Raw genomic sequence first — 24,687 nt, forward strand, 5'->3', positions numbered from 1 at the left:
TATTCTTACCTTTAAAAACAGCGCTAGTATAGCCACTCCATCGGGATGCTTCTTGGCTTCTGTAATATTGTCATATTTTGAATTCCAATGAATAAAATGAATCTAAATGGAAACCAATAAATACTGGTGATGAGCCTTTGGATCCATAATTTGTTAGCAAAGATCTATGATTCAGTACCTCTCCGGCATATCTCAGTCCATCCACAACATGCTCTGATCCATAGTCATCTGTAGATCCCCAGTGAAACTGGAGCTGCCTCAGTCTGTAGGTTCCAGTAAGCGGACCACCTTTAAGCACTAAAAGATATATAATTTTGTTATTAGTTTATCCAATGAAGACACATCAAATTTAAACTATTTTTGTGTTCACAATTTTACCAATTAATAATGTATTAATAGAATAAAATAGTATTAATAGAATAAAATAATGTAAATATGAGAGTTGATTATAGAAAACAGGGGTTTCCAATTTGTCCCTCTTCCTGTTTTTCGACAACTTCAAGAAAATATCACCTGATTTGTCTGTAGAATCATCAAAGACCACACGAAATGTTGTCCCATCATTTACTATAGTTAGTGATGTTGCCGGATCATAGGAAGACGTCCAGGGCTGGAGGCTACTGTCTTGTTTAATATATCTGGTGTGAAGTTCTATGGGAGACTGACGATCTCCTTTTGCAGATTTGAAAAAATCTGGCCATTGATCTGGACCTAAAAATACAAATAATTTAAATAAAATCTGTACCTGTACTACATGCCAAATATTTGTGGAATTATTTCTAATGTTGCATATAGCCATTTCATCAACTAATAGGTTCATAAAACCAAGCAGGCATTCATGCAAACTCCAGCAACAAACTTTGGAGGTAGAATGGCTGATAATGAAGAACTTTCTCTGTAGCATTGGAAAATGATGCCACTTTACCATTGGACCAACATATATGAGTATAGTGACCGTAGTTGAATTGCCCTACCTGTGACAAGGAGTAAAGATATGAGTAGGCCAATGACAGTGTCTAACCAGAAAGAGCACCTATGAGTCTATGAAGATAGTAAGAACAAAGGGAACTTAAGCGAATAGTAATAGGTATATCATAATAAACACCTACCAGGACTTATAGTAAATGAAAAAGTCACTGAATGTCCGATTCCCAACTATTGCGAGACCTAATACCTGATGAAATTAACAAAACGTATGAGCACAGTGTATAATGACCCTGAATGTGGATGGATTATAGCTAGTGATGTACCGAACTGTTCGCCGGTGAATAGTTCCCGGCGAACATAGCGTGTTCGCGGGAACACATGGGCGGTTCGATCCGCCCCCTATTCGTTGTCACGATTCGGGGAACCCAACACGCTAACACACACACACACACAGAAAGTGTGCAGTACCGGACCTTAGAGTGGCCGGGCTAAGCACACACAGAATAGTCAGGAGATAAGCCGAGTAAGGGGAACCAGAAAACAGAATAACGAGAAACAAGCCGAGGTCAAAGGGTAGGAGAAAGTCACAAAGTCAGATTAACAAGCCAGAGAGTACGTAACCAGAAAGCACACGTTCAGTATCAATACATAAAGCAAAGACCACAACAGGGCACTGAGAGGCAGGAAAGGTAAGTATAAATATCCTAGCCTTAATTCTGATTGGATAACTTCCAATCAGAATTAACAAACACACGTGTGATTTTTTGTACTGTCGCTTTAACGGGTGCCGGCTCCCAGCGTGCAGCGTTAGACATGCTGCCGCTGGGGGGAGGAGGAGGAGAGGACGCGAGCGGCGTGTCAAGAGGAGAGGACGCCGCTCGCCGAACGGTAAGAGGAGGGGGGACCGCGGGCAGCGACGGACCGAGGGTGACTGCTGCGAGCGGATTGCAGCCTCCCCTCACCGCTGCCCGCGGAGCCCTGACATAACCCCCCCCTCGAGGACCGCCCGGAGGGCGGGAAGCCGAAGGCTTCAAAGGAAACCGCGCATGAAAGGAGCGGATCAAAGAGGGCGCGTCCAAGTCAGAGACAGAAACCCACGACCGCTCCTCCGGGGCGTAACCCTTCCAATCAACCAGATACTGCAACCGACCTCGAGAGAAACGAGAATCAAGGAGAGCAGCCACCTCATATACGTCACTAGAGACCGCGCGGAGGGCATCGGAACGCTTGAGAGACCCAGAGAACCGATTACAGAGCAAGGGCTTCAAAAGGGAGGTGTGAAAGGTGTTAGGTATGCGCATGGAAGGGGGCAAGGCCAGGGAGTAGGATACAGGATTCACCCTACGCAACACCTTATAGGGACCAAGGAACTTGGGCGCGAACTTCATCGAGGGAACCCTAAGGCGGAGATTCCTAGAGGACAACCAAACCCTATCACCCGGAGCATAAGAAGGAGCCGCACACCTACGACGATCAGCAAATCTCTTTTGAGTAGCAGCAGCACGACAAAGAGCAGCATGGACCTGAACCCACATCTTCCGTAAGGAGGCGAGGTGCTCGTCCAAAGCAGGCATTCCCTTGTCGGAGAACACACTGGGAAGGACAGCGGGTTGGAACCCATAAGCCACCTTAAAAAGACTTACGCCAGTAGAAGAATGAGGCACAGTGTTCCTGGCAAACTCAGCCCAGGGAAGGAGACGGGACCAGTTGTCCTGGTGTGCATTCATGAAACAGCGTAAATACAACTCCACAGACTGATTTGCTCGTTCGGCAGCTCCATTAGATTGCGGATGATAGGAGGAAGTAAACGATAAGGAGACCCCCATCTCAGCACAAAAGCCTCTCCAAAACCGAGAGACAAACTGAGGGCCCCTGTCAGATACGATATCTTGTGGTATACCATGCAAGCGGAACACTTCTTTGGCAAACACCTGAGCCAACTGAACCGCAGAAGGTAGCTTCTTAAGCGGAATGAAGTGCGCCATTTTGGAGAACCTATCCGTTACAGTCAAAATTACTGTCTGCCCATCAGATGAAGGAAGATCCACAATAAAGTCCATGGATAAGTGTGTCCACGGTTTCTTGGGTACAGATAGGGGCATAAGGAGTCCCAGGGGTTTAACATTAGGGGACTTACACTGTGTACAGACACGGCAAGCCTGCACATAATCTACCACGTCTTTTTTGAGTGAGGGCCACCAAAACTGTTGGAAAAGACCCTTGTAAGTCTTGGTAACCCCTGGATGACCAGCCGTTTTGGCGGTGTGAAATAAAGTTAACAACTTCTTTCTGTCTTTTACTTTCACGTACAGCTTACCAATAGGAGTCTCAGAGGGTGCTTGGGATTGGTATGACTTGATACCATCAAGAAAAAGAGACGAGATAACCAAACGGGTAGTAGCTATTATATTAGTTGTGGGTACAATGGGCTCAGGAGTGGAGGTAACAGAATCTACAGGTTCGTACTGGCGGGAGATAGTATCAGCCTTGACATTTCGATAACCAGGCCTGTATGTGATTATGTACTGAAAACGTGAGAGAAATAAAGACCATCTAGCCTGACGGGAGGATAACCTCTTAGCATCTGCGATATAGGATAGATTTTTATGATCGGTTATAACCAGAATCTTGTGTCTAGCTCCTTCTAACAAGTACCTCCATTCCTTAAATGCCATCACTATAGCCAATAATTCCCTGTTCCCGACGTCGTAATTCTTTTCAGACTCTGACAAGCGTTTAGAAAAGTAACCACAGGGAAGGAGGGGTTCGTCATATGATTGTCTTTGTGACAACACTGCTCCTATACCTGATTCAGAGGCGTCTACTTCCAGTACAAAGGGAAGGGAAGGATCAGGATGGTGTAACACATGGGGAGTGGCAAATGCCTTTTTTAGAGTCTCGAAGGCCACAATAGCATTAGGATTCCAAACCCTGGGGTGTAAACACTTTTTTGTAAGTTTAGTGATAGGGGAAATAATGGATGAGAAGTTTTTAACGAACTTTCTATAATAATTGGCAAACCATATAAATCGCTGTATTGCCTTAAGACCTTGGGGAAGGGGCCAGGACAATATGGCTTCCAATTTAGAAGGATCCATGCTGAATCCTTGTTCAGAAATAACATAACCCAGGAATTGTACAGAAGTTTGGTTGAATAAGCATTTTTCTAATTCACAATAAAGACCGTTTTGCAACAACCTCTTAAGCACCATCCTAACATGAGTATGATGTGTCTTCAAATCCGGAGAATATACAAGTATGTCATCAAGGTAGACTACAGCACAGACATGCAGTAGATCTCTAAGGACATCGTTTATGAGATCCTGAAAAACGGCAGGAGCATTACACAATCCAAAAGGCATGACCAGATACTCGTAATGCCCACTACTCGTATTGAACGCCGTTTTCCATTCATCGTTCTCCTTGATACGAACAAGGTTATAAGCCCCCCTGAGGTCTAGTTTAGTAAAATATCTAGAACCTTTGACACGATCAAACAATTCAGTAATGAGGGGGATCGGATAGGCATTTTTAATCGTTATATTATTTAGGGCTCTGTAGTCTATACACGGTCTCAAATCGCCCTCCTTTTTTGCCACAAAAAAGAAACCAGCCCCGGCAGGAGAGGAGGACCTTCTAATAAAACCTTTACTTAAGGCCTCCCATATGTACTTCTCCATGACCTGGTTTTCTTTCTTACCCCTAGGAGGCATAGTACCCGGTAATAGGTTTATGGCACAGTCATACTCACGGTGTGGGGGTAGCTTATCTGCCTCCCTTTTTTCGAAAACCAAAGCAAGGTCTGCATACACAGAAGGGACAGAAACAGAAAGCGGTTTAGCTGTGGTCACGTTAAGTAAACAAACGGGACGTACTTGGGCCATACAATCTCGTTGACAGGATTCCCCCCAGGAGAGTATGTCTAAACAACCCCAATCAAGTACTGGGTTGTGTTTCACTAACCAGGGAAAACCCAGAACAATGGAAGCAGTAGGGGAGTCAATTATTTGGAAGGTTAACCTTTCCTTGTGTAAATCACCCACAGACATAACTATATCTTGGGTTTCATGGGTCACCAGAGGTCTCTCAAGTGGTCTACCATCTATGGCCTCAACGGCCAAGGGTGTGGCCTTTTGGATCAAAGTCAAGGCTGCGGTTCTGGCAAAGGTCTCATCCATAAGGTTGTCAGCCGCACCTGAATCGATCAAGGCTTTAGTTGTTATGGTGGTTTTATTGACCAAAAGAGAGACCGTAATAAATGGTCTGGAGATGGACACATGAGGGGACAAAGTCATAACACCCGAGGCCGACCCCTCTCTAGGCCTTAGGTGCTGGAGTTTCCCTGTAATTTAGGGCATGTATTACAGTGGTGCCCCCTCTTTCCACAATAAAGACATAACCCCTCCTTTCTACGATACGTTCTTTCAGCCTCAGTTAACCCCGTAGCACCCAATTGCATGTGTTCGGGGGATGGTTGCCTAGGAGCGGGTAACGCTAGTAATGCAGTACTGGGTAGAGCAGGAAACACCCGTGTATCCAGCCGTCTTTGACTACGTCTCTCTCTAATGCGGTTATCAATAAGGATTACATAGTCTATAATATCATCTAGAAGGACAGGCAGTTCCCTGGATGCTATCTCATCCAGTATGTAAGCAGCCAAACCCTCCTGAAAGGCTGTTACGAGGGCATCATTATTCCAAACCACTTCAGCTGCTAGAGTGCGGAATTCGATAATATAATCCGCTACAGATCTGTTACCCTGTCGAACCCTAAGCAGAGCTTTGCCAGCAGAGGCAACCCTACCGGGTTGATCAAACGTGCGTTTGAATGCTGACAAAAAATCTGCAAAGGACATAGGAGACATATTTTCCCACATGGGGTTTGCCCATGCTAAAGCTCTCCCAGACAGGTGGTTTATCAAAAAGGCAATTTTGGATCTGTCGGTGGGATAGGAACGTGGATTCATCACCAAATGGATGTCAATTTGATTGAGGAAACCACGACACAATGCTGGGTCACCACTATAGCGCTGTGGCGGTGTCATATGGACTACATGAGCAGGAACGGGTACTGGAGTGGTAATGGGTTCGGGCACAGCAGCAACCGCCTCCTGGATGGCAGGCTGCAGGTGTGCAGTACGAGCCAGTATGGTCTGCAAAGCTTGAGCAAACTGATCCATACGGTGATCCAAGCCATCCATTATAGCCTCCTGATTAACTAGGAGCTGTGGTATGTCAGCAGGTTCCATTATGGCCCTGTTGTAATGTCACGATTCGGGGAACCCAACACGCTAACACACAATGTCATGATTCAGGGAACCCAACACGCTAAAACACACACACACACACAGAAAGTGTGCAGTACCGGACCTTAGAGTGGCCGGGCTAAGCACACACAGAATAGTCAGGAGATAAGCCGAGTAAGGGGAACCAGAAAACAGAATAACGAGAAACAAGCCGAGGTCAAAGGGTAGGAGAAAGTCACAAAGTCAGATTAACAAGCCAGAGAGTACGTAACCAAAAAGCACACGTTCAGTATCAATACATAAAGCAAAGACCACAACAGGGCACTGAGAGGCAGGAAAGGTAAGTATAAATATCCTAGCCTTAATTCTGATTGGATAACTTCCAATCAGAATTAACAAATACACGTGGGGGGTATCTATACCCCCCACTGTGATTTTTGTACTGTCGCTTTAACGGGTGCCGGCTCCCAGCGTGCAGCGTTAGACATGCTGCCGCTGGGGGGAGGAGGAGGAGAGGACGCGAGCGGCGTGTCAAGAGGAGAGGACGCCGCTCGCCGAACGGTAAGAGGAGGGGGGACCGCGGGCAGCGACGGACCGAGGGTGAGTGCTGCGAGCGGATTGCAGCCTCCCCTCACCGCTGCCCGCGGAGCCCTGACATTCGTCATCATTGAGCAAACTTTGACCCTGTGCCTCACGGTCAGCAGACACATTCCAGCAAATTAGCAGCAGACCCTCCCTTCCACACCCTCCCACCTCCCTCCCAGCATCCATTTTAGATTCATTCTGAAGCTGCATGCTTACTGAGAGGAGGGAAAGTGTAGCTGCTGTTCATTAGATAGGGAAATTGATAGCTAGGTTAGGGTATTCAGTGTCCACTACAGTCGTGAAGGACTCATCTGATCTCTGCTGTTAGAACAGCACCCCAAAAGCCCTTTTTAGGGATAGAAGATCAGTCTGCTTTTTTTATTTTTTTATGTGTAATGTAATTGCAGTTGCCTGCCTGCCTGCCAGCTTCTGTGTCAGGCTCAGTGGATACTGTGCCCATTTGCCCAGTGCCACCACTCATATCTGGTGTCACTAAAGCTTAAGCTTGACATTTAAAAAGAAAAACATTTTTTTCACTGTAATAGATTGAAGAGCATTTAGTTGTCTGCCAGCTTCTGTGTCAGGCTCAGTGGATACTGTGCCCATTTGCCCAGTGCCACCACTCATATCTGGTGTCACAATAGCTTAAGCTTGACATTTAAAAAACAAAAAACTTTTTTTCACTGTAATAGATTGAAGAGCATTTAGTTGTCTGCCAGCTTCTGTGTCAGGCTCAGTGGATACTGTGCCCATTTGCCCAGTGCCACCACTCATATCTGGTGTCACAATAGCTTAAGCTTGACATTTAAAAACCAAAAAACTTTTTTCACTGTAATAGATTGAAGAGCAGTTAGTTGTCTGCCAGCTTCTGTGTCAAGCTCAGTGGATACTGTGCCCATTTGCCCAGTCAGTGCCACCACTCATATCTGGTGTGACTATAGCGTGCCTTTAAAAACAAAAAATTGTTTCACTGTAAGCTAATAGCAGTTAGTTGTCTGCAAGCGTCTGGGTGTCAGGCCTTCAGCGTGTGCTCTGCCAACCTCAGCAAGTGTAATTTGCCACTCATATCTGGTGTCTCTACAGCGTGCTTTTACAAAGAAAAAAAGGTTTCCAGTGTAAGCTAATAGCAGTCAGTGTCCTTAAAGCGGGTGTGTCAGGCCTTCCTTCAGCGTGTGCCGTGCAGAACCCTGCCAGCGTACTTTGACAGTTGCCACTCATTTCTGGTGTCTCTGTAGCGTGCTTTTACAAAGAAAAACAGTTTTCCAGTGTAAGCTAATAGCAGTCAGTGTCCTTAAAGCGGGTGTTTCAGGCCTTCAGCGTGTGCCCTGCAGAACCCTGCCAGCGTACTTTGACAGTTGCCACTCATATCTGGTGTCTCTATAGCGTGCTTTTACAAAGAAAAAAAGGTTTCCAGTGTAAGCTAATAGCAGTTAGTGTCCTTAAAGCGGGTGTTTCAGGCCTTCAGCGTGTGCCCTGCAGAACCCTGCCAGTGTACTTTGACAGTTGCCACTCATATCTGGTGTCTCTATAGCGTGCTTTTACAAAGAAAAACAGTTTTCCAGTGTAAGCTAATAGCAGTCAGTGTCCTTAAAGCGGGTGTTTCAGGCCTTCAGCGTGTGCCCTGCAGAACCCTGCCAGCGTACTTTGACAGTTGCCACTCATATCTGGTGTCTCTATAGCGTGCTTTTACAAAGAAAAAAAGGTTTCCAGTGTAAGCTTATAGCAGTCAGTGTCCTTAAAGTGGGTGTTTCAGGCCTTCAGCGTGTGCCCTGCAGAACCCTGCCAGCGTACTTTGACAGTTGTAGGACTGGGAACAGTCTCTATTCTGCTCTGTGTCAGTGTGTTTCAGGGATCCTTAGGATAGGTGTCAATCCATATCTGCCAAGTGACCCTATGTAGGGGGAACAGTCTCTATTCTGCTCTGTGTCAGTGTGTATCATGGTCTCTGAGGACTGGGAACAGTCTCTATTCTGCCCTGTGTATCATGGTCTCTGAGGACGGGGAACAGTCTCTATTCTGCTCTGTGTCATTGTGTATCATGGTCTCTGAGGACGGGGAACAGTCTCTATTCTGCTCTGTGTCAGTGTGTATCAGGGGCTTTGAGGACAGGTGTCAATAAATATCTGCCAAGTGACCCTATGTAGGGGGAACAGTCTCTATTCTGCTCTTTGTCAGTGTGTATCAGGGGCTTTGAGGACGGGGAACAGTCTCTATTCTGCTCTGTGTCAGTGTGTATCATGGTCTCTGAGGACGGGGAACAGTCTCTATTCTGCTTTTGCATTTCTATTTCTTCTTAGATAACAAACAAATTCTGAGATGACGTTGGCAGGGCTATTCACTTGTGTGATCTGTCATGAATTGTCATTTGAATGTTAATTTGAACTGTGGGGCACAAGAACTTGAATCTGACAATTTTTATTTTATCAGAGAACTTGTTCGGGATACAGAAAGGAAAAAAGGGAGGGTAAGCGGTTAAGGTACATCGATCTTATTCACATCTTATACATTCAAGAGCAAACTGGTTATTTATTCTCGTGTGAGTTTTTCCGCTGCCCTTGTGCCTTCGGTCTAGTACCATGTCAGGGTTGTCTTTCTCTCCTAAACCTGGGTTTGGTCCGGGGTTTGGGAAGGGGGAAACCTGGGGACAGGCTACGGTAGGGGAAGAAGAACGGGGGAAATAGACATCGGAAGCCCCTCATCTCCCTTTGTCTCCTTCTTAGTTAGCACGCTGTGTGCGCTCACCGGGTCTATTCCCTTATCTAACTACTTAACTATGTACAATGTGGGTGTTTGTTCCGTTATGCCCTGTAGATTGTTTAACCTCAGCTTGGTATACCTCAATGTTGGCTGTTGTACCATGGTGTTTGGAGTCGTTGTCTCTCTGCGTCAGAGCAGTTAGGTCTTAGGAGTGGTACTATTCATCCTTCGTGTATATATATATATATATATATATGTGATATGTTATTGTTCTAACACGACCCCCTCCTCCTCCTTCCTCAGATACGCCTCCCATATGTTCCTGGCTTCCACTATGTGGTGTGGGGAGTGTAGCCGCTGGCAGGTTTTTGTTTCATATGCTAGGTTTAGGGAGATCTGTTGGAGAAGGCTAGATCTCTCCGGTGGCTGTTGTTGTTTCCACCCTCTAGCTATTAATAAGTTGGCAGCAATCAAAATATGATATGTTAGGTCGGCATGTGCTTTTGGGAATGGGTCAATCGAGATGAAGAGTAGGGCATTTTCTGGTCTCAGGTTGGTTCTCGTGACCAGTGCCCCTTGTATCACCCCCTCAACTGCCTTCCAGTATCCTCTGATGGCCGAGCAGGCCCACCAGATGTGGAGCATTGTGCCCTACTCTATTAAACATCTCCAGCAAAGTCTCGAGGTGTTGGGATATATGGTCGTTAGTCTACTCTAGTCGGTACCAAGTACCACCTATATTGTATCTTGCGCATTAGTTCTAGGTGGGATGCGCATCTGGATCGACCTTTATGGGCTATGAAGGCTTGGTTCCATTGTTCTTCTGAGAAGACTGTACTCAAATCCTTATGCCACGCCTCTCTGAATTTGTCTAGCTGCGGTGGTGGCTGTTGGGTAGGATTATTTAGAATTGCATACCTGAGTGAAAGCGGTTTCTTGGGCATTGGTCTAGATTTGCATGCTTTCTCTATACAACGCGTGTGGGTCGGGGTTGTCAGGATAGTGGAGTTTGTCAGTGCTCCCTTTAGTTGTAGGTAGGAGAATATCGCTCTTTGTGGCCAATCGTAACTCTGTTGCAGGTCGGGGAATTGTCTCAGCTGTCCTTGATTATAGAGGTGTCTAACCAACGTGCATCGTCGCTCGGTCCATAGTCGATGGTCAAATGTGGGATTCATCATGTGTATGCAGTATAGTGGTGTGGCCAGCGCCCATTTATCTGTATAACCTAATTGTGTTTTAATCGTATCCCAGGTTTTCAGCAGAATTGCGGTAGTGGCCGGTGTGTCTGGTAGTTTAGGGCGATGTCTATGTGGGACCCAGAATAAGTACCTAAGGCCCTTGGGGCAAGCCCACGTTGATTCCATGTCCACCCATTGTGGTGTGTTTTGGGCTGTGTGTGCCTGCAGGGCGGTGGTCATCAGCGCTGCCCTATAGTAGGTTCTCACCTCTGGTAGTCCTAGCCCTCCCTGCTCTAGGGGTTTGGTGAGTATGCTAGTGGCTACCCTGATTTTTTTGTGTGCCCACACAAAGCTAGTGAGAGTCCTTTGTAGACGTCGCAAGTACGCATTGGGTAATGGGATCTGTAGCGTTCTAGTCAGGTATTGGAATTTTCGGCAGCAGCAGTTTCCCTTTTTTTTTTAAGAATTTGCCAGTAATCATTTTTTAAGTTGTTCCCCTCCTCTTGACACGATCAATGACCTGAGAGTCTCCGTAAGCAGGGTTGACCTGTTAGTCCCGTTTTCCATTCAAGTTGTGCATGATGTCCAGGCTAGGTTTCCAGGGACAAATGTTGTAGCCTGTTGAACGAGGTGACCTTGCTCGGGTCCCAGGTGTGCGGTTCCTAAAATCGCTACCATATACACGTCCACTGATAGGAGACGCAATAGGTATTAAACTGATAAGAATAGTACTACTTAACACACCACTCCTATCTGGTGGCACATTAGATTGCACGCGCAGTGCCCCAAATTTGAAGTAGGAGGACCGACCAAGCATCTTTTTCCATCTCCCTGTTCCAAAAATCGCTGCCATATACACGTCCACTGATAGGAGACGCAACAGGTATTAAACTGATAAGAATAGTACTACTTAACACACCACTCCTATCAGTAGGTCCCCCCCCCATTGTGATTTATGCCCCCCACCCACCGCGCAGGGGTGGGGGCCGGGGGGGAGGACAGTAGGTCCCCCACCTTATCCTTATTTACTGAATATTCCCCTGTATAACAATGTTTGGCATTTAGTGAATATTCCCCATTCTGCTCTGTGTCAGTGTGTATCAGGGTCTCTGAGGACAGGTGTCAATCCAGATCTGCCAAGTGACCCTATGTAGGGGGAACAGTCCCTATTCTGCTCTGTGTCAGTGTGTATCAGGGTCTCTGAGGACGGGGACCAGTCTCTATTCTGCTCTGTGTCAGTGTGTATCAGGGGCCTTGAGGACGGGGAACAGTCTCTATTCTGCTCTTTGTCAGTGTGTATCATGGTCTCTGAGGACGGGGAACAGTCTCTATTCTGCTCTGTGTCAGTGTGTATCAGGGGCTTTGAGGACAGGTGTCAATCCATATCTGCCAAGTGACCCTATGTAGGGGGAACAGTCTCAATTCTGCTCTTTGTCAGTGTGTATCAGGGGCTTTGAGGACAGGTGTCAATTCATATCTGCCAAGTGACCCTATGTAGGGGGAACAGTCTCTATTCTGCTCTTTGTCAGTGTGTATCAGGGGCTTTGAGGACGGGGAACAGTCTCTATTCTGCTCTGTGTCAGTGTGTATCAGGGGCTTTGAGGACAGGTGTCAATCCATACCTGCCAAGGGACCCTATGTAGGGGGAACAGTCTCTATTCTGCTCTGTGTCAGTGTGTATCAGGGGCTTTGAGGACAGGTGTCAATCCATATCTGCCAAGTGACCCTATGTAGGGGGAACAGTCTCTATTCTGCTCTTTGTCAGTGTGTATCAGGGGCTTTGAGGACAGGGAACAGTCTCTATTCTGCTCTGTGTCAGTGTGTATCATGGTCTCTGAGGACGGGGAACAGTCTCTATTCTACTCTGTGTCAGTGTGTATCAGGGGCTTTGAGGACAGGTGTCAATCCATATCTGCCAAGTGACCCTATGTAGGGGGAACAGTCTCTATTCTGCTCTTTGTCAGTGTGTATCAGGGGCTTTGAGGACGGGAACAGTCTCTATTCTGCTCTGTGTCAGTGTGTATCATGGTCTCTGAGGACGGGGAACAGTCTCTATTCTACTTTGTGTGAGGAGGAGGAGCGGTAAATGAGTAGCTCGGCATCCAACCTTGTGCAAATGTGGTCTTTCATGCTGTCGTGCCTGTTGCTCTGTGTCCGTGTGCATCAGGGGCTCTGAGGACAGGTGTCAATCCATATGTCAAGGTGTCAATATGTCAGGTGTCAATCCATATTCATTGCGATTTAGGAATGTTAGGTGATTTCTGCCCTTTGTGGATTAAAACCAGACTCTGCATCAACTGTGTAATTTTCCATGGGAGTTTTGCCATGGATCCCCCTCCGGCATGCCACAGTCAAGGTGTTAGTCCCCTTCAAACAACTTTTCCATCACTTTTGTGGCCAGAAACAGTCCCTGTGGGTTTTAAAATTCGCCTGTCCATTGAAGTCAATGGCGGTTTGCGAACCGAAAATTTCGTGTTCGCGACATCACTAATTATAGGCTTAATCAGACTAAAAATGAGAACCCCCCAAAAAGGTAAACAATGAGTCAACGCTATCACACCACAAAAGGAAACTTTAAAAAGGCAGGTCACCTAAAAATGGGGTATCCTCACAAACCCCAAAAAGAATAAACATATGTGGTAAGTAGAAAAGATGGTAGCGCCACATATAGTAAAATACTAAAAGAAAAAAAAATATTTGAAGATTATATATAAGTAAAATCCACAATATTCTCACATAAGTAAAATGCAGAAATAGCACATATAAAGTCCATAGTAGTGTCCAATAAAACTGCAATAGGATATATAAATGAGGTAAACAACTTGCAAGGGGAAGACAACCAGGTCTTGTAGGGAAAATTATTCTATGTAGATACCAGATCAGGTTTATTTTGGGATCCGTATATATAAAAAAGCAAAAAAACAAACAAATAACAGTGCAGTATGAAACAACTAAAAGTGGTTCTAGTAGATCTAAAGGTCTATATAAACCTACTCACATTTGGTAGAGCTTAGACTAGCTCTAGTATGGATAGCGTACAGTGGTATAATCCCCACTTATAGGATAAGTGAAGCAATGTTGTTTAACAGGTGTCAGAGCAATATGAAGACCATAGAAATGAAAAGAAACAATAATAGTGCTCTCTATATATAAAAGACCAGGAGTAATAAATTAATAGTTGTTTACTCATATTTAGTAGAGTAGGCAAACCGCTCAATGAATAAAGCTTGAGTGGTATAATCCCCACCTAGGATTATTTTGAGTAGTCCTCGCATTAAAATGAAATGGTCAATGGGAGAAAAGGAGGGAGGAGCTAAAATAAACGCAGCTATCCCAAAAGTAATGTTTAAAGAAGGCCAATATGTGTAGTTGATGCCTGTCGAGCCTTCTGTAATCTAGCATGTACACAACAACCTTAAACAACAAGAAATAATGTCCTCAGGAACACAATTTATGAGACATGAATGAAATGTCCCGAATCCTGTTTATGCATACAATACCCCGGGAATCAATTAGAGACGTGTAATATCAAGCATAAATATATATAACGAACAGGACAATTGTCACGAGAAGTAACCAACGAATGTGCCGCAAAAGTGCTGATTAGACAGCATGATTATTGCAAAGGTGTGCCAGCTTTTTTCACTGCTAGGGTTTGAGCCTGTACATTTGTGTTTCAGGAAATATAAAAACTACATCCCCACTGGTAAATTGCACAACACGCTTTTTAGGTCAAACTTTATAGCTGCATTCAATCAACCTGTGACATAAAGATGTAGGATAAAATGCACTCTAAGTACACTACAGGGACTATTTACAGGGCATGCAACAGCAGCTTGCAAAAACAGCAATGGCCTCGATTTAAGTTGGATAAGCTGTTCAAAGTTGAATCGGTTTGGATACATTTTTAAAATAATTTCATATTATGAAAATATTTTGATATTTTTAGTTATATTGATATTTTATTATGTAGAGTATTTGTTTTTAATATTTAATTATTTTGAAAAATATTAAATCATTTCAAGAGCTTATTAAACAATATTAAATGAAGGCATTTGCATTCCCAGAAATACCTTCAAGTACCTTAGAAATACCCAGAAGCAAGGTATTTAGCCATTTTTTTTTAAAATCTATAGTTGTCATACGTACTACATATGACAAAAAGATATATAGCAATAAAGTTCATATATGTGCTATCAAGTTATCTAGCTATCATTGTGCATTCAATATTCGTACCTTCACTGTAAAGGATACCGCACTCTCACAGTGAAGCCAAGATTGCCAAAGCCCAATTTAGTAGATATTAGTAGAAAGTTGGTCCAGGCACTCAAGGTTTCTTCAAAAAGGCAGATTTATTGAAAACTGTATGACAAAGGCCTCTGTGTCGCCCAAAACATTGTACATTCAGTTTTCAATAAATCTGCCTTTTTGACAATTGATGTGCATGGATATTTCCTGGGTAGACCAGACCCCGCCGGTGGAGGATGACTCGCTGGCCGCGCCCCAGCCCCACAGGCTGGCCTCTGACTCCAGGATGAAGTCCTTTTGGGCACTTAATATTGCACGACCATTCCAAGCCTCCATGTTATTCAACCACCAATGAAGTTCCATCCGAACGTCCCCAGTCAATGGGACCATCTAATCATAGGATGTTACTTTGTGGAGAAATTCCACTTTCAACCTTTGCATCGCTCTGTAGTGAAGTGGGGATGGGAATATTGCCTGTATGGAGGATGGCAGGAGGCCCACAATTCTCGCCAAGGTGTGGAGAGGTACCGCGCTGCAATGCAGAGCCTTGCAGAGTTCTTTGCAAATTGACAATATTTTATAAGTGGGAAGACTTAGCACACAGGACTCGGAATCCACCTAGAATCCCAGAAATTTAAGGAATCAGTTCGGACTTGGAGTGATTCACTATGAATCCCAGAGACTCCAGAAATCGCACCATGAAGTGCGTCTGCCTCAGTAGGATCGTCAAGGTAGGTGATGCAAGGGATTCCTTGGGATCGGATTTGGGCGACCAGCAGCTTCAGCAGTTTGGTGAAACACCATGAGGACAAGCTGAGACCGAAAGGGAGGCAAGTGAATTGCCACATTTCTCCTCTCCCCCGAAATCAGAGGAACCTCCGACACGTCCCGTGCACAGGGACAGACAAGTAGGCGTTCTTCAGGTCCGGGTGAGTGAACCAATCTCCATCTTGGAGTAGGTCTCTCAACAAATGAATGCCGTGTATTTTGAAGTGGCGGTAGGCCACATGAGTATTGAGCTCTCTCAAATTGATCACCAGGCCAAAATCTCTGTTTTTCATCCGTACTAGGAAGATATTGCAGATGTAGCTGTGGCCAGATCTGGTGGGTTGAATTCGCAACTCTAGGATCTCTTGATTTATGAGGCATGTATCCGCCTTTGCGGATTGGATGGGGTGAGGAGGTTCTCCCTGGATGGGAGTCGATACCCTCGCACGGTCTGCAAGAACCATGCGTCTGAAGTGAGATCTGACTACCTCTGGAAAAAAGGGAAACATGACCAGCAATGTGAACCCACCCGATATGAGGAGGAGAAAAAAATGTTGCTTACCTAAGGAGAAGCGTGTGCTGCCTCTACTGCATGATCCTCGAGCTCTCTCCGAACCACAGTGGAACCGGAAGCCTTGATGTCCAACAGCCAGAAAGGGCTGGTGGCATGACCCTGCTGTCAACCAGCCCTGCAAAAAACATCACGGGGATGAGCACCACAAGGAGGTCTCAGCCTTATTAAGGGTGGTGAAGACATTCACATGCTTGTGAAGTTCCTTCATAAAGGCTTCTTTAAACAGCCTACCCTGTGCCTGAGGACCAAGTTCACGTAGAGCCAAGTCTGCCAGCTTGACGTCAATCCTGAGCAGGGCTGCCTTCTGCCTTTCCAAGGAGAGAGCGACATTAGTGTTTTCTAAGAAACAAAAGCACCTCTGAGCCCATTCCTGAATGTCATGTGCCCACTCACGTATGGCATCTGCATCAAAGGAATCTGCTATCAAGAAGGCATCACCTGCAGAAACATAATCCTGGATAGAGGACCAGTAGCTTCCAGTGGTTTGTCCTGAGCCCCTTTAAAACCTTTCTTAACCCCTTTACGTGGGTCTTGGCCACCACGGGCTATAAAGGTAAGCATGAATGGGTCAAATTCTGGGGTCAGTGCGACCTTGCCGGGAAGAGATGGGTGAGGGCATTCAGAGCATAGGCGATTACATACATCCTTCTCAAGTGGCTTACGTAGCCATAGGTGCATAAACCTTGCCAGATGATCCGGAGGCGGATCAAACATAGACTGACCAGAGGGGTCCAGTATGGCTTCAGAAACCGGCTGGGATTTAGTCAAGATCCCTTCACCAGTCTCAGGCTTCTGCGCTCACCCAGGAATACTTCACGCACGAATGCGGAAGATTTAGTAGTAGCAATGTCCCAGTCATTGCTATCAGATTCAGAATACTCGGGCTGCCATTCGTCAAGAACAGACAGCAAATGGGGGAAGGTCCCCATCCTTATCCGATGACTGGGTGGATGGTATAACCAGAGCCGGGAAACTTTGGCTACGCTCTTCCGAACGGGTGCTTTTGCCCTTGTAATCTAATAGGAGTGGTGTGTTAAGTAGTACTATTCTTATCAGTTTAATTCCTGTTATGTCCCCCTCATCAGGCCTTTTTTAGTTGAATGTATCGCCCACTGTCAGTCCCTTCGGGATCCATCCCTCATTCATCTTAATAAAGGCGAGGCAATCTAGACTTTTTTGACCTAGGCAATTCAGCAAAGGAATCAGCAGCGTGTACAACATCATCATCACACCGTACGTCCATGTGTGTAATGCTGCCTGACTGAGACATATCCCTGTTATCTACATCCTCTGGCAATTATGGTTGCGCATCACTCATTTCTTCCAACTGATGTGTAAATAAGTCCTCTGACAGATCAAGTGAAGCGGCTGTGGTGCTAGTGTTGGTGGTGGCGGCAGGCGGGCGAGTGGTAACTTGAGAGGTGCCCGAAGCTAAGCTGGAGGAGGATGGTGCGTCAGGGTTCCGAGCGGAAGCTGTAGAAGATTGGGTGTCCTGTGTTAGCCAGTCAACTATGTCCTCAGAACTTTTCGAGTTCAGGGTACGTGGTCTCTGAACACTGGGCATTATTCTACGGCCATAGGGAATCACAGCACCACGACCACGACCACGACGGCCCCTGCAGGGTGGCCTGCCTCTGCCTGTCATTTTTTTTTCGATTAGTGGTACTATGCGTGCAAGCTACTGTGACAACAGATATGAGTGGCACTGTGCACTGGCAGAAGTTGGCAGAGTAGACGCTGTAGGCCTGACACACACGCTTGCAGACAACTAACTGCTATTCAATCTATTACAGTCAAAATTGTATTTTTTTTTTAAATGTACACTACTGGTACACCAGATATGAGTTGCACTGGTGTGACACTGGGCCCTGGCAGGCCCTGATACGCACACGTGTGAAGGAAACTGACTGCTATTATTTCACAGTCAAATTTCTAGGTTGTTTTTTAATGTACACTACTGTTACACCAGATATGAGTTGCACTGGTGTGACACTGTGTCCTGGCAGGCCCTGAAACGCACACCTGTGAAGAAAACTGACTGCTATTATATTACAGTCAAAAAAGTGTTTTGTTTTTTTTAAATGCAAGCTATTTTGACTCCAGATATGAGTGATTGCACAGGGCAAGTGGGCACAGTATACGCTGTGAGCCTGACACACATGCTGGCAGGCAGGCAACTGCAATTAGATTACATATTAAAAAAAAAAAAAAAAAAAGCAGACTGATGGGCTTTTTGGGGTGCTGTCCTTACAGCAGAGATCAGATGAGTCCTTCAGGACTGTAGTGGACACTGAATACACTAGCCTAGCTATCGATTTCCCTATTAAATCAGCAGCAGCTACACTGTCCCTTCTCTCACTAAGAATGCAGCTTCCGGGGGGCGGGGCCTAGCTGTCATCGAGGAAAGACGCACTTCGTGTGAGCTCCCTCAATATCTCACTTTAAGCAGCTATCAACAAGTGAATTTCACCCCAGAACGGGATGACAGAGCAATGTTGCTCCTACCTGACCGACCCTACATACTTAATAGCGGTCAGCAACTCGACAGAGTCTTACTTACCTCCGCGTGGCAAGTGTTGCCTGGTGCTCACCGGGCGGGAGAGGCGGCCGATCTTCCGATCCTGGGATGCCCAGGAGCAGCTACTTCCCGGCAGGAGCTCCGTTACCCCCCCCCCCCTCGGACCGGTGGGGGTTATCCCGGTCCACCCCTGAGAGGCTGTCTGGAGCTAATGGATGCACAGAGCACAGCCGCCCAGGCTGACATACTCATCTGCGACTCTATATGGCGGCAGCCGCGTGTCCTCCTGGTACCAGCAAAGCATGGCAGGATATTGAGTCTAAGCTGGACAGACTCGTTAATCAATTTTGGAAGCAAATAACAAGCAGGAAGCCACAACAAGCTCAACCACAGCCCCAACAAGCTCCACCACAGCTAAGCAAAGCAGTCCCCATTAAAATCCACCAACGCAAAAGGCGTTGAAGACGGGACCGGAGGCACAAACAGAAATGCAGAGCCTGCCCCACGTCAAGCACTCGCCTCCACCTTAAGCCACCACAATCCCGCACCGGACGTGAAGCACCACCGGGACAGATCCGACCACCCGACAAAACAAGCTTCCACCACCTCAAGCCGCAAACCCGGCACTCAGCCAGAGACTTGCCTTTGTTGTTCCAGGTATCAGGGACTCCCAGGGTCTGCACCTGGCGCCCAGAAGGGATCGGATGAGCACAAGCAGTAAACAGCAGCCTGCCAAGCATGTCCCACTATAGCCGATCCTCCACACCATGCCTTTGATCACATGAACTGCTCTCTGCACATTAACCAATCGTAAAGTAGCAAGCGTTTAACCCCTTAAGGACACATGACGTGTGTGACACGTCATGATTCCCTTTTATTCCAGAAGTTTGGTCCTTAAGGGGTTAAACATGTCCTTATTTCACCTCCTAAAGAGTTTATCGTAGTTCCTTACATGCCTTTACCTTAACCATTCATGTATTATGCTATTCACTAGTCTCATCTCATGGGGCGACTCACACTTGATTTATAACTAGTGGTGGAGCTGCTGATACACAGTTGATAACGTGCAAGCTACACCCTAAACATGACAGCCATCTTTCACAACAATGTACTGCTATATACTCATACCCTCAGTGCAACTAGCCATGATATACGCACGTTCAGCCTAGCATGCTCAAATATAACACACTTCTGTCTAAAAAAAAAAAAAAAAAAGGTACAGTGTCAAAGTTTACTCAATGATGACGAATAGGGGGCGGACCGAACATCGCATATGTTTGCCGTCCGTGGCGAACGCGAACAAGCTATGTTCACCAGGAACTATTCGCCGGCGCACTATTTGGAACATCTCTAATCACTAGTGTTAAAGTGTTTTTTTTTTTCTCCAAGTACATGCTGTCTACAGGTTTCTGTTGTTGAACAGGGCACAACCAGCCCCTCACCTCACCAGCTGTCATTGATTAGTGGAGAATTATAAAGTTTATTCTTGAGTTGTTCACTGTTACCTGCACAAGCTATGGATTTCTGTTGAAGAGCAATTTATCTCCACACTCTTTTGGTTTTCCCACACTCCCTAACACTTTTTCTGTAATCACCACCATACAATTTGTCCTATAATGTTCTTCTGGAGGAAAGAATTTTACAATTAGCTCATCCCCATCCCCAATATTAATCTGCATATGAAAACCTTAACTCTCTAATCAACACATATTTTACAATTGAAACAATCTGTGAAACCCAAGGTATCCCACAAATGTCATCTCTAAACTCAGTAACCTATGCTAAACTCACATCCCCAAGTAGATGAAACTGCCCCATTAAACAAAAACCTGGTCATGTACTTACCCTGAATTATCAACCATGGTACAATATCTATACCACAACAAATCACTGCACTATCTCTACTCAGATGCAAGAACATACATAATTCTATCACACTGTTATAGCATAACATCGAACTACATGAAACCAAAGTGTCCATCTGACCACTATGCTGGAGATGCCAACAAAAAGAAAGCACACTCCTCCCTCTATAGTGGAGTTGCTCTAATGTCTCACCAATTTGGACAAAGATACAATTTCCCTGTTCTTAGCATTTCCTGTACACTGTTCAAACCAAAATTCTTAATTTTACATCATACAACACCAAAATCCCCCCCCCCCCCCCAAAAAATGCAATTACTCTCGTTCACTACATCATCTTATTATTGCAGCTTTATATCTGCATATGCCCCGATCACATAACTTGGGAGTTGTTGCTCCAGATGGTAGAGGACTTCAGAAGAAGTGGTACAAAAAGCCAGTGACATTTTGTAGTAATTCAGGACCACCTGGTGCAAAACTAAGCTTATATTGTTAACAGCTAGAGCTGAGCCACCACTTCCCCCTCCCAAGCTGCTACCCCTCTGGATCTTTTATCTTTTATCTTTTATCTTACTAACCGTCGGATTTACATGACTCTGTATGTAGATTTTTACCTCTATTTTTCTGTATTAACTTCATATTGTGTGTTATGCAGTTGCATTTCTTTGCACTCCCTACTGCAATATATATGTACTGTTTTTTTACAGTACATTAGGAAAACATTTACAAAAAAACAATACTGCATTGATGGTTATTATTCTGAAACTATTCCTATTATCACAGAATTTTTTTAAATTGTAGTATTTAATAACTGCAATTAGAATCAAATAATTTCTCTAAATGGATTTTCCTATCTGTCTGTCTGTCTGTCTGTCTGTCTGTCTATCTATCTATATCACTAGTCATCATAAGTAACATACAGAAGATGCTGCAGAACATCTCCTGGACTTTGTACACTCCATTGGGCTGCATGTGTGTTGGTAAAAATTTAATTATGCAACTATGCACTTATAAAGCTGAATATTCCCAGTTCTAACAGAAAAAATAAAAATAAAATATATTATAAACATGTGACATCCCAAACCATGCAGCTTCATTACACAACATTAATAGAGTTGGTTGAGGTGCACATCCTGCTGATGTGCTGGTCCAAATCATGTTTATTAAATCAAATTTAATAAAAGAATATCAAAGAATAATGCAATTTTTAAAAAAAACAAACTTTAAGTATCTCACCCATAATATGACCGAACTCACCATTGTGAGCAGCGTATCCCCAGTCATATCGTCGGGACATCTTTTTCTCTTGATGTGCTTTCTTGAATTCAGCCAATAATTGATGTAGAATGTGGATGAGATAATGTGTGTGTCTGTAAACTGTTGCAGTTGTGTCATTTATAGACTTCATCTAAACCGTGTAGCTCAAATAGTTTGGAGTCCAGCCTTTTCAATGTTGAACAATGAGGCAATGTCAAAGTTATCTTAACTAACAAGCCTTTCTCTCCCCATGGGACAGCGGTCTAAATATTATGATCCCTTCTTAGGTTTGGAAATAGCTGGACATTTATACCTAATCTTATTACATGTAAAAGAAAGAAGGCCAACAGCAAGCAAGCACGGACAGCAAAATACTGACGGTAACTGAATCAGATCAGACGATGTTATAAAATGTGTCACCCTAGCACTTACAATTTACCATTCTTAACACATCCATGATTAGTACTTTTATAAGTTCAATGTGTCATAATAAAATGACAAATGTTAAAACAAAGAATGACCCTTAATTAAGCGATATAAAACTGAAGCTCGGTGAAAAACATAGCATTTAGCTAATAAAAACATGAACATCACTTCATTGTTGAGTACGAGTACATTGGAATCTGGCGTCAGCAACCAATTGATAACATTTTTTGACATTGGGCAGGTATCGCGCAACAGTTTTCACTAATTTACCAATAGTGGTCAAAGTGTTGTTGAAAAGTACTATAATGGTGGGATTGTAATTGCTTTGACATTATTAATGGTTCATAGGGAGCTATAAAAATGTCAATAAATATTGAATATGAGATTGTAATTTCCATGTTAGTTGTTAGAGGTCTTTTGACAAAAACCTTTTGACAAATAGTTTTGTTGGATTGTAATTTCTCCAATTTGGATCTCAGTAGAACAAACTGCTATAACAACTTGCAATGAAAATCATAGACTGATTTGTAAATTTAGTCAATATACACTAAGATTATTCAAAGGAAACTTTCTAGAGAAAAAGTGTCAAGTTACTCTATAGAGGAAGGGGGGGTTACCCCCGGAATGAATACAGTATTAACAAAAGAAACACAAGAACAAACTATTTAGAGGATAAGCTCTTGTGCGCAAAGAGTAACCCCAATAAAACGTAACTTTTAATATAATTGTTTAAAATATTTAAAATACTTGATCGTGGATATAATGAATCCAATTATTATCTATAATTGGAAAAAGTCCTACAGAAATAAAGAAAAAGTTGTATGTAGTAAATAAACAATCTAAGTAAAATAATATTATTAAGCAAAACTTGAAATAATACATATCAGATACTATTCACTGTAACTCAGTGAGAAATTAGTGTAATTGCACTGTGCGTTGCAATGTGTGGAAATAATGTGAACTATAAGTAAATTAACTAAAATGACAACAGTTACATTGGTTGCATAACTAATTAGCCTGGAGGGGAGAGACGAAACAAAATAGCAGATATTGTAGTAGAGCAGGAGAAACCCTGCAGGGTAAGTCTAAATATAGATGCTATACTTCCCTACTCTGCTGTGCCTTCGAGGGCACCCCTTAAAAAACACTACTACCCCCACCTCCTTTTTGGTGTATGACTAAGCATCCTGATGAGATCAGAGAGGCTGTAAATAGATCTCGTGGATAAAGTCGGATAGAATAGATAGTAACCAAGTAACAAAAAAAGAAAAAACAAATAACATAAAGGAAAATAAATAAATGAAGTATGGGTGCTATTGTTGCTTTAGTATTAGTACATGTCGTCCCTCATCTCTAGACCAACACCATACTTTTTAACATCTGGACGCGCGTTTCGCCGATAAGACTTCTCCCCTGGAAGAGCCTTATCGGCGAAATGCACGTCGGGACGCTAAAAAGATACTTGAAAATCAAACACTATCATTATTGACTAAATAAATTAACGTATAGTGAATATTACTTTATTTGACATTTCTGGTCTAATATCTAGAATACACATTGAAGTCAATTTGGATTCCTAACAATTCACCCTGTATGACATTTGTACGGAGCCCAAGAGTTAAGCCAACCAATCAGAGTGCTCTGAGTCAAATTGTATGGCATGGGAAATTGTTTATAAGGCTTTTCCTAGCCTGCAAGCTCAGTCTGCGCGGAGTCCTCAAAGGTTTAAGATGTTTTTTTTTTTCACCCAGTTTTGTTTTTATTCAACGTGGGATGTTTTTGCAATTGGGGCCTTTTTTATTTGAATAGTTGCGATGCAACTTCATGAATTTTTATTTGGGACTGAAGAAAAGAAGATGGAAGAAGAAAGAAGACATCTAATGGCAAGTATTCAAGTATTATTTTTTTTATTTTACAGACATTCAGTTTACTGCTCTCAATCACCATTATTAGGTTGAGGGGGTAAGTAGGGTATTTTTTTTTTTTTCAAGTGGGGATGCTTAGTCACTGGGGACAATAACTTTTATGGAGGACTTATCGTCCACCTACCACTTTATAACTTAATGCCCCCACAAACAGCCAGCAGGTGGGGGTTGAGGGGAGGACAATAGGTCCACCCCATTTATAATTCAGGGTACCCACCAGTCTGAGGCTTGTGGGCAGGACAACAGGTCCACCCCTAATTATAATTTAGGGCCCAAAAAGTGGGTGGGGGCATTGGGGGACAATATGTTCATCCCCCATATTATTTAGTGTACATATCCCATGCCATGGGTGGAGACTGGAGGGGGACACTAGGTCCCCCATTTATTAAAATGATTACCAGATAGCTTTTCTTTGGCCTGCTGTAGGTGATAGAAATCTACTGTTCACTAAGCCTTTTTATTTATTAGATTAGCGT

The 24,687-nt window shown here is 44.2% G+C and overlaps 1 protein-coding gene across 1 annotated transcript in view; it reads right to left on the reverse strand.

The window, feature by feature from the left end:
- The window catches only part of LOC134608461 (carbonic anhydrase 3-like), a 36,261-nt gene extending 14,249 nt beyond the window's left edge, over nt 1-22,012 (reverse strand). Inside the window, exons 1-4 of the mRNA XM_063451278.1 lie at nt 21,861-22,012; nt 514-711; nt 179-297; nt 10-102 (exon numbers count right to left, since the gene is read on the reverse strand). Of these exons, the coding sequence (XP_063307348.1) occupies nt 10-102; nt 179-297; nt 514-711; nt 21,861-22,011 (561 nt within the window). The 5' untranslated portion in view covers nt 22,012. The remainder of the gene's footprint in view (nt 1-9; nt 103-178; nt 298-513; nt 712-21,860) is intronic.
- Between the last annotated feature and the right edge of the window lie 2,675 nt (nt 22,013-24,687).

This window comes from Pelobates fuscus, chromosome 4 (assembly GCF_036172605.1).
Source record: "Pelobates fuscus isolate aPelFus1 chromosome 4, aPelFus1.pri, whole genome shotgun sequence".
Classification (NCBI taxonomy): Eukaryota; Metazoa; Chordata; class Amphibia; order Anura; family Pelobatidae; genus Pelobates; species Pelobates fuscus.